Genomic DNA, 11,235 nt, shown 5'->3' with positions numbered 1-11,235 from the left:
GGATTTACGGAATTATATATCACAACAAACGAGACATGAGGGGGAAACTACTCATTTAAATTTTGATTTCAGAAACCTACGTATTTCTCTCAGTAATCGTTACAGCCCTTCGAAGCCATATTTCAGTGTATTATAAAAGCATCTTGACATCATAAGAGGCGTTTATGAATTGCGGTATTTACACTATTTGTAATTCATTTGGTTTATTTAAAAATAATATACAACCACTAATTACAATAATACACCCTATAATATTAGTGCTTAAAAAGCATAATACAATTAACCGCTCACCAAATAGTGATTTTTTTTGTACTTCCAGAACGCAAAACAATTTAACATTCAATCAGTCGTTGAAATTTTGAGATCCTATCGTTGCCACTTCCGTGTTATACGACATTTTGTAAACGGTTATTTATTTTGACCTTGTTAAATGTCGAGCATGTTAACTGTGTGAAAAAAATTCATTCCACCCAAAAATCGATTTTCGGTAAATATATATGTTAAAGATCTTTTTATGGAATTAAGTGTAAGTGTTGCAACGCTGCATGGCAGCAGATAAAAATACGGGGGTCATTTATTTGAAGTTTCAGCTTGTTCGGATAATCCCATTATGCGGAGAATGAAGTGGCTCTGTTGGGACTATTATGGAAATATCAAGTTTGATTTAATGAGGTTGCTCGCATCGGTGGAGCAGCAGCGGAACGGAGAAAAGAGTATGCCTTGGACATCCAAGTCACCCGAATAAAAATTCGAAATAGGACTATGCACGAGGGTTATTAAAAAAGCAACTCAGGTAACAAATACCACATTTAATACTATACAATCTATGCACCAAGAGCAGTGTTTCATATACCAAGTCTCTTATGTGTGTAATGACTTCCCTCGGTGGGTTGTTAGTATATGATGGTGGATTTGTAGGTCTCTGAGCGGGGAACTTTCTCCCAGTTCCACATTCGAAGGAGGGTCCATCCGGGAACATGATTGGCAATTTTTCGTCATAATCTTCACATCAAATCTGACACGGTGGATGCAGTGAATTTGATTTTCCAAGCTCAAAGTTTCGGAAGTACGCTAAGGAAGGCTGCATCCTTACGGAAGATGTGACTAACTGCCTGTGGTTGTTTCATTATTGTTAATGTGACTAACCCATTGTGAATCTCACTCTCGCTATACACTGGTTTAGGAACGACACATGAAAATGGGTTACCAAGTTTCACAAAATTTGGTAATTCATCAACGTGTATTACTATTAACTTTAGTAAGAAATATACAAAAAGTACTAGGTGATAGAGAACAAAATAAATAAATAAATAAATAAATAAATAAACAGACAAATAAATAAATAAATGAACAGCAAAATTTACTTGAATGAAATCTGTTTTGCCTTCATTTTTGAATTAAATATACTAAAGTTAGTAGTTTGCACTTAATTTGTCATATATCTGCCCAGGGCAAATTTTGTTTTATTTTCGAAGCGCTCACAGCTTACATAACAGTAAATTAAAGATTCTTTGAGAGTGGTTTTTTAATATATACTGACGTACTATTTCTGAAACGTACTTACAATAAAATCGCTGAAAACATTCTGAAATAGACAAAAGGCTATTTCAAATTATCTGAACAATATATAAAGTAACATACCAACAAATATGGTAACATACTATAGCTACTTGACGGTCATAGTGTTTTAGTATCCATTTATTAGTTATCTGTTCAGCGATGCCTCCTCTCTCTGATCCGGCGAGGGAACGGCAGTCTTGCTCAGCACAGCCGCAGAGTAAGGCAAAAATCCACTCTCGGACCTTTGCCCTGCCGCTGTACAGGTGAAGTCTGTACTTGCACTCCTCGAACCCAGGGCGCTGGCCGCCTGGCTACTGTGACAGCTGAGGCAGGAGCATGGGCCGGCGCCCGGCGGCGCACTGGCCGCGGCGGCCGCTGCTGCCGCTGCCGCTGCCGCGGCCGAGCTGTTGAGGCCTGCAGGTGACTGGTAGAGTCCTGGGTGTCTGAAGCTGCAAAGCAGCTCGGGGCGCGAGTACGGATGCGAGAGTGCGCGGAAAGTGTCAAGAGGACGGATGGAAGTTGCAAAAGGTGACGCTGCAGCACCGGTGGCGGCTGCGGCAGCGGCTGCTGCTGTGACACCTACATGCGGGTAATAGTGCAGAGGCATGTGGGAATGAAAAGGGTATGGCAAACTTCCGGTAGCAGCGGCGTGCGTCATCATGTAGGTGTAAAAGCTTGGATCTGCCGGGTGAGGCCAAGACATTGCCAGACGCTGTCTTTTATCTTTCATCCTCCTGTTCTGGAACCATACCTTGAGATAAAGAAAGTGGAGTGTCATTAACACAATATATATATTAGAATATTAGTGCTCTGATTTTTTTTAAATGAACCCGAAATTATCTATTAACGGATAGTTCAGGATTTTTTTATAAACACAAATATGACGCTCAACGCTTTGTTAGAAAAATCCGGATAATGTTGTTGCATAACAGTGAAATAAAATAGTATTTAACCAATAATTTGTTTTGCATGGATTTATGTTAAATTGTAATATTTAAATTAAAGCAATGAATGTACATTGAAAAATGATATGCTCGCTGATTCAAATCCATATTTTTGGATTATATATAACTATGTGTAGGCCTAAATAAATATTACATAGATAGGAAATATCGGCTGAATTTTACATTACATTAATAAGTATATACATATTATATATTTCTGAACAAAAATACAAAATATACTATATTTCCCAGACGCTTCCACGCGGGGATTAACATTTCTTTATTATGACTATATTCGAATATGTGACATTTTTGCGTTTTACAGTTCCGTTGAATTTATATGGAGCAAACCTGACAGAATATATATATATATATATATATATATATATATATATATATATATATATATATATATATATATATCTCAATAATGTATCAATATATTTCCCCTTTTTATGTATTTTTTTTAATTGAACGAATAATGTACAGCAACGAGAAAATGTGTTTTGTTAGTTTTTCATGAATATATATGTGCTAGTGCTTTATTTGTGTATGTGTGTCTGTGTGTGTGTGTATGTGTACGAGTATGTGTGTGCGCGCAACGTGTGTATACGTCTTAGAAGCGAAGAATAGCTATACAACGTACCAATTATTGGTGCAAACACGTACCTTTATCGTTGTTTCTGGTAGATTTAAAGCAGCGGCTAGTTCACATCTTCTTGGTCTTGAGACGTAATTTTCTCTGTAAAATTCTTTTTCCAGTCTTCCTATTTGTTCCCTTGTAAACGCTGTCCGGTACCTTCTCACCTGATCCGCATTCGAGCTGCTCGAGCTGCCTATCGAATTTCCATTGGTGTTTACACTAGATAGGGATGTCGCGCTTGTGGTTGAAGTTCCTGAATTACTGTCGGAAAAACCTAGGAAGAAGCAAAAATAAGAAATAAATAATGAGAGAAGCCGTTACCGTTAGGTTACCTTTAACTGGCATTTGGTCTAATGTATCAATATTCTACTTTCAGACGTTTGAACAAATGGAATAAATATTTAAATGAATGTCAATCGAGTGCAATATGTTTTATTTCGTATTTGTAGTTTTTGTGTAATGTACGTCTAAATAAAACAACAATTCTGTCATTATTGAAAGTATGTTATATGTGGCTTAATTTTACGGAAAAATATAAACACCATATTACAAAATCTGAACACAATTTCCGCACAGCTTATGGAAATTTCTCCATTTTACTTGTCGCCAATATAACATTTATTCGTTTCAAATGTGAAAACTAGAGCATAAAAAATTGTGCTACCTTTGTTGTTTTCCTTGTGCTGGCTGGCACTGACGGAATTAGGAGATCGGTGCGTCGGGCATCCCACCTCCACATCACTATTCATGTCTGAGTCTTGAGAAACTTCTGGATACAGGATGATTTTCTTCCTGTTTTCCGAAGATGTAATCTCTACCGAGGATGTATTGTCGCTGTTGTGGTGATGAGGGCTGAACAAACTGTCTATTTCAAACTTGCCTTTGGTCGGAATATCCCCGACGTTACCGTGCAGAGATGTGGAAGTTAGTCTCGGGCTGAGGCGACCACTGTGCTGGTTTTCGAGGGCCTCGAGCACCGCATTTCCAGTCGAATCTGAAACATTCGAAAGCCTTTTCCCAGTACCGGGGCTGTGTAGTCCCCTCTCCATCAGAATCATCTCCTTTCTGATCCTCTCCATGATCGAGCTTTATAAAACAGACCAGAAGTTCCAGGAACGGCGCTTCAATGACTTGCGGCGGGTGCTCAGATCGCATTCAGCTCTGCACCTGCCTAAATAATATTTCACCTTTTATGCGCGGAACGCAAAAACAGAAGAATGCCGCTGCAAGCAACGAATGACTGCTCAAAATGACCCGTGCATCCTCTCTAGTCCGAAATGTCATTCATCAAAAAGTGGTTGCTCGTCATTAAGGTGCGAGTGACGCCGTTCGAATAATCATTTCTTATAAGAGTTTTATAAGCAAATAAATACAAGAGGGCTGTCAGTGTCTGATGGAGGCGGCCTGCGGTCAAACGAATTCATCCCAGTAGAAGGAGAGATGAGAAGTGAAGACTGGAGCTCCTGTCCCTTCGTTGATCAGAGGCTGCCGTAGACTGCTCTTGGGTTGGCCTCTGGGGTGAAATTGACAATCTGATTAATAAAATGAGCGCCGTAACATTTCCCTCCTCGTTTAGGAATATCATTATATTTTGATTCTTCGTTGTTCCTCCCTTCTATTTTAAACCTCAGTTTTATCTTCATCTATAAATAATTTTACTGGGATGTTTTAGGATTTGTCATAATCTGTAGGCTTTATAATTAAGCCTTTATAATTTTGTAGATGCAACCGTAAACATTTACATACGATATTTTTGCGCCAGATGACGAACAGTAAAACACGGAAATGCTCGATTTCTTCAAGCATATGCGTATAAGCTAGAAAATGGGTAGTATGTGGTTTGTAAAACTGGACCTATATAGTATTTTTATGTTTATTATTACCGTTTTTCTATTCGTTATTTTCGATAATTGATTTTAGACAGCATATTTACAACTCTGCTATTCTAGTTAAGTATATAGTTAACTTCTGCTTTCAATATTGGGTTGAAAAAACATTTTTACTTCAGATTATTACTTTTCATTAGAACATTCATGTTTACGGACATCCTGTTCTTATCGATATTCATACCACGAAGACATATGCCAGCTTTAAATCTTTTTGTGTATTTATTTTACGTGTCGAACTAGTACATTTTTTATTACCAGTGTTGTAATTGCTAGTTACTACCGTAACCGTTCCGGATGGTATTCAAATCTTATAAATAAAGAAACGTGTTATATTATTAATGAAATAATCTTAAACTCCTCTAAATGACTTTACAAGCGTAAATGTAAGCAGCTTATTCTTTTGCTGGGATAATAATGATCCCAATTCTTTATTTTTAGCACGATGTACTTACTAATCCGCATAGGCCTTCTATTATTTTTAGTTTAAATATACGTAAATTTACAACTATACCACACTCCCTATATCTCTTTGGTCATGTATTATTGCTCAGTACACTCGATGAAAGAATATTTATTCTTATTTGTGTAATATACATCTATTGTAATTGTTTTAAGAAACAAAAACAGTATATCGTCATGCGTACAGTGTAATATAGGAAATGATTTTAGGAGCATTTTGCTTTTTAGACAGCATGCGCGTGAAAGAGGATGCTTTATGTCGGTGATGTGTACGGAGAATGAGAGTCGGTTCACTGAGGAAGAGGAGACAGCGCAGGTAAAGGAAACACCCCTTGCGCGTCCTTTGGCGCCCCCAACAGATTTTACTAATTAACGAATATATACGAAGTACAGTTTATCTCATTAAGACCATGGTTTGTTCAGGTTTTACGGAAATGCACAATTAGCACCGGACATTTTCTCATCTGATCCGCAGAAGTGCTTGAGTTACTTATTGAATTACCATTGAAATTCCAGTTGGACACTAGTGGAGCAAGTTCTGATCTATATTAACGCTGGTGTAAAGTTTACAAATAGAGTTAAAATAAAAAAAAGAAAACGTATAAGGTTGTTTTGGATGTATGTTTTGTTGCTTTTTAGTATTGCACTAGACATAAGATTGATGGCCCATGCAGGCAGTAATATAAATTTGCAGAATTTTTTAAAAATTCAAATAAAATTGGTAATAAAACTCACATTTAACCTTCAATATGTATAAAGTCATCATACGATATTGCGTGCGTGTTACAACCATATTTACAGAATATCTATATAAAGCATGACATATCAAAAGTGCAATTCGTTCATTTTCAATCCTTGAGACTAAAGACCAAGATACCGCTAAAATACATGGTTCGTTTCAAACGGCATTATAATTATTGATCTACTACCCAGGTGTTAAAAAAAAACAGTAAAATTGTAAGCCATGATACACGTAATCATCCATCCATCCATTTACGAACGAAGTCTTCTGGTCCGGTTTGCTTGGAGGCTACCATAAGCAGAATAGGGCAGCGTTTCTCAACCCGATCCTCGGGGAGCCCCAGACAGGCCACGTTTTTGCTCTTTCCCAGCTCCCAACCAGACAATCCATGTTTTTGGACCCTCCCAGGAGCTGAGAGGTTCCAAAAACGTGGACTGTCTGGGGGGGGTCTCTAAGGACTGGGTTGAGAAACACTGGCATAGAGCACGATCTTGGGGGGTACCCTGGATGGGATGCCAATCCGTCGCGGAGTGCATACATGCGATCAAACACTGTAGCAATTTAGAGATTACCCATAATCCAACAGAAAGAACAAAGGCGGGATTTGAACCCCCAATCCTGGGGCTGTGAGTGACACCTACAGTCCTGTAGCTCAGATAGCAGTTAACTAATATCGAAATTATAAATGTAATCAATCTTTAGTAGGTCTACCTCATTTATTTATTTATTTATTTATTTATTTGTTTGTTTGTTTGTTTGTTTGTTTGTTTTTTCGTTTGTTTTTTGTTTTTATGCTACTGATGTTAGAAAAGTTCTAGCAACTCCAGAGGAAACAGTGATATTTCGCTAGGTAAAATAACTGACACAACTGACCAACATTTAGTGCTACCGCGGCTCTAAACTGCATAAGCACTTGGAAGATGGATGGATAGATGTTTTACAATGTCTTGGGGCCAATAATCTGATAATGCTGCTTTTGATGGCTGAATGGGCAGAAAGATGCTTAAAAGCTTTTATCGAGCAGCCTTACCTGTTCAGATAGCCTATGATGAATATAGAAAAGACAAATGCCGCAGGGTGTATGGCCAGAAAATAAATGTTAGTATTTTTGGATATTTATACTATATTGTCATTAGTCGCCCTTTAATCATCGTTATTGAGAAGTAACTGAAAAACACGAGTTAGCCTATAGTTGAACTTTGCACACAAAAAGAAATATAGAAATTTAGTTCGAAAAAATATTTATTTACTCTCTCTGTTAAAGTGGGCTATTAATTTAATAATCCTCTTCCATGAAAATATAATGAGGTTTTATGAAAAAAAACGTAAATAATAAAATGTTTATTTTACTAAATTAGTTATATTTTCTCTATGACTATTTTCTCATTTTAACGCTATTGTAGCGCTATTTTCTCATTTGTAATTTACTCGAATGTTGAATTAAACTTAAGACAAATCGTGTGGTACTTATCTGATGTTTTTCGAAATTTTAGAGAAGCTTAATAATAGATAGGTTCTCTTTGCCTTTGGAGTTTCTACCGATCTCTTTTCCCAGTAGGGGTGGATGCTGTAGATAGTTTTTTTCTGCTGAATATATACCAATAGGGCCATCTAGTGATAGCATCGCAGTATTACAAACTAGTGGTGGTTCTAGGTTGACAAATTATTTGTAATAGGCCTACTGGCGGACAGATGCCAGAGACAACCATATTACTTTAGATTCTCTAAAGGTGGGTTTGCCCGTCCTGGTGCTGTTGGATCACGTGCACCCTTTGTTTTAGGCCTGGATGAATGATGCATGATTGAGTCGTGGTCTGCGTTTTCATCTTGATCAGAGATGTTTTTCCTGAAAACAGTAGATCATCATGAATAACGAACAAAAGTGAATGAGTTTTGTTAGTGTTTCCCGAAGTCCACTTTTATTCGTAGTTTAACGAATTAATAAAAATTTCTCTTTTGTTGGTTCCCATTGCGATGGGTTTGGCGCCCCCCCTGGGTTATTCCCTGCCTCATGCCCGCAGCTCCATGTTAGGCTCTAGACCTCCGCGACTCTTCATATGGATGCTGTTGGCTCCTCTCCAGCATCCATGTGGGAAAAGCACAGACTGTCAATAACGGGAACATCGATCCTGCCTGTTTCAGTAGCGAAATGTGTCTAACTGTCGCATCAGACAGGTGAATAAAACGAAGAAAAAATCAATGCAAACACACGAATGTATACAAAATAAACACCAAATTAAATGTTAAAGTTATTAGTCAAAAATCTATAAGTGGGCTCAAACCGTGATGTAACTTTCTTGGAAAACAGAACAACTGCGAGCAGCAACATAAAAAGGAAATAAAAGTTCCCAGAGGAAAAGTCAAAGCAACTTATAGAGGAGGCGGCCGGAATTAAGTTTGGAAGCCGATGCAATTCCAAGGAGGAAAAACATAGGATGGGATTTTATAGAAAATATGTGTGTGTGATGCCCAAAGAAGATCTGGCAGCGACGTCAGAAAAAGATGGCATGAATTTCCCAGTGTTGCCAAAATAAAGGGTGAGGAGGCGAGAAGATAACAAGTCAGAACTGCTGAGGAGCTCCTGCAGGGGTGCATGTGTCACCAAATGAGCTTCCATCCATTTCACCCCAACCCGCCTCTTCAGTACACCCTTTCCCAGCTTCAGGTCTCACACACTCCATAGCTGGACCAGATAAGCATCATGCTTTCTCACAGCCCACTTGGCCACATCTGTACAAAGTCCTTGATGGTTGCATAGAATTTCGACATTTACGGTCGAGAACCTTTTTTGACGGGTGCAGATGGGAGTCGAGAGGCTGGAAGTACGAACGGGGATGACCGGAGCGGTCATCTGCTGCACCTACAAGGCCAGGTGTGCCTTCAATGGCATGGAAGCCAATTTTATTGTCATGAAAAGCAAATTGTTTGTAGTTGACATGGTGCAATAGTCCATGCATGCAGAATTTTGGAAGCCGCAGCAATGCTTCACCAACAGTTAATAAAAGAGAGCTGTCAGAGGGTACAGAGTGGGACTCAGGGCAAAGTTCCGGTGTGTTCCACATTCCATATTATCATGCACCAGATCAAAGAGGCTTATTGTATAATCTGTATTTCTCTATGAATTGTTCATTACTGAGATGGTCTAAGGGGTTCATGTCTGCCCACAAAACAACATTTAGACCAGCAACTCAGCTTCTGGGACAACGCAATCTGGAACCCTGTTTGAGTTAAACAAATTTTCTGGATAGCAACAGCTGTGACCACTGGTAATAAGGGGTGTTTCACCGGCCCACTTTAAAGGATGTGACTGAATACATAGCCAGTTTGATTGGTGAACAAATTATGTTCTCAAATTGTATACAAGTGTTAAAACTACAAAAGGCCCATTTTTGTGGCAATTTATAGGCTACATTATAATGTCATATTATAACATTGACAAATTATATAATAATAATAATAATTATTATTATTATTATTATTATTATTATTAATAATAATAATAATAATAATAATAATACTAGGGGCGGCATGGTGGTGCAGTGGTTAGCACTGTTGTCTCACACCTCTGGGACCCGGGTTCGAGTCTCCACCTGCATCACATGTGTGTGGAGTTTGCATGTTCTCCCCATGTCGTCGTGGGGTTTCCTCTGGGTACTCCGGTTTCTCCCCACAGTCCAAAAACATGCTGAGGCTAATTGGAGTTGCTAAACTTGCCCGTAGGAGTGCATGTGTGAGTGAATGATGTGTGAGTGTGTCCTGAGATGGGCTGGCCCCCCATCCTGGGTTGTTCCCTGCCTCGTGCCCATTGCTTCCGGGATAGGCTCCGGACCCCCCGCGACCCAGTAGGATAAGCGGTTTGGAAAATGGATGGATGGATAATACTACTACTTTGTTGTCCAAAAAATTAACGCCAATGTGTTTTTGTGATCTGCTTATGGCGACGTCCATCTGTCTAACAGAAAATAGGCAAAAGTTCAAGTGGCTCTAAAGGACAACGTAGAATATCGATGGATCTTAGCGAATAACAAACAAGAAAAGTTAAGAACGAGCGAAGTCTGCAAGTGCTTCCCAAAGCCCTTCGTTATTCCATAATTAACAAACAAACTTTCAGTAGTACTTTGCTGGCTCCTCCCCAGCCTCTGCGTAAGAAAATCACAGCCTGTCAATAATAGGAACATCGATCGCACATATTTAAAATATATGCTATATGCTTATCATACCAGTATTGTATAAATGTCAGAAAAAAAACTAATTTCGACTAATTCAGAAATCAATAAACACACACCGAAGCAACCAAAACCAAGAACAAAATTAATTAATTAACCTATTTGCTGAAAATATAAAAAGCAGCTCAGAAGGTGGTGTTGCTTCCTTGTAAAAAGAGGAAGAGGAAGTAGCAATAGGAAGAGGAAGTAGCACTTCTTAGAAAAAGCCTTAAGACAAGTTATTGAGGCAATGGTCAAAAATACGTTTAATAAAATTATTACTGCAATGCATGCAGACAACGAGAACAGCACAGCGACATTCAGGGGGAAATCTTAGAGTTCCCAAGGACTCCCAAAGCCCCCTCTACAGCAGTATATGTTCTTTGGTGTTCGCTGTTATGACTCTCCTCAGCCACAGCTTGGGGATTCAACACTGGAGTCAGCAGGTATTCGCTAAGCAGATACCTGCTGTCTCCCAATAACCAGCCACCAGCAAGCACACCATCTTTTGCCATCTGACACACTCAGAAGCTGGACACATCATGTATACTCCCAGGCCACTTGGCAACAATGTCTGTAAAATGACCTTAATGGTCGCATATCAGCTGGACATTTAGGCTTATGCCGCATTCCATTTAACTCGGAGGTCGGAACTGGGAACTGAGAATGACACGAGTTAACAGTGTACAGGAAGTCGGAAAACCATTTAGCAGTACCAGGGACCTGTTTCAAAAAGGTACATTTCTTGCTTACTTGGATAACTCGTCGGATTTAAGGTACCCCAGTTTAAATG

The 11,235-nt window shown here is 38.8% G+C and overlaps 1 protein-coding gene across 1 annotated transcript; it reads right to left on the bottom strand.

Moving 5' to 3' along the window:
* Window positions 1–1,705: 1,705 nt before the first annotated feature.
* evx2 (even-skipped homeobox 2) lies at window positions 1,706–4,226 on the bottom strand. The gene is made up of 3 exons (XM_048979920.1): window positions 3,812–4,226; window positions 3,174–3,421; window positions 1,706–2,311 (listed from the first exon to the last, which is right to left on the bottom strand). Exons 1-3 carry the CDS (start codon window positions 4,224–4,226, stop codon window positions 1,706–1,708), a joined length of 1,269 nt encoding a protein of 422 aa, XP_048835877.1.
* Window positions 4,227–11,235: the final 7,009 nt, after the last annotated feature.

This window comes from Brienomyrus brachyistius, chromosome 16 (assembly GCF_023856365.1).
Source record: "Brienomyrus brachyistius isolate T26 chromosome 16, BBRACH_0.4, whole genome shotgun sequence".
In the NCBI taxonomy this organism is placed as follows: Eukaryota; Metazoa; Chordata; class Actinopteri; order Osteoglossiformes; family Mormyridae; genus Brienomyrus; species Brienomyrus brachyistius.
Note: the sequence above shows the minus strand (reverse complement) of the source record. Positions and strands in the feature narration are given on the sequence as shown.

Excerpts from the sequence above, each read along its gene's own strand:
- evx2 (XM_048979920.1), bottom strand. The coding sequence starts at position 4,226 with ATGGAGAGGATCAGAAAGGAGATGATTCTGATGGAGAGGGGACTACAC. Across the intron at positions 3,422-3,811 it reads GCACAAGGAAAACAACAAAG|GTTTTTCCGACAGTAATTCA; the intron begins GTAGCACAATTT and ends GCTTCTTCCTAG. Across the intron at positions 2,312-3,173 it reads TACCAGAAACAACGATAAAG|GTATGGTTCCAGAACAGGAG; the intron begins GTACGTGTTTGC and ends CTTTATCTCAAG.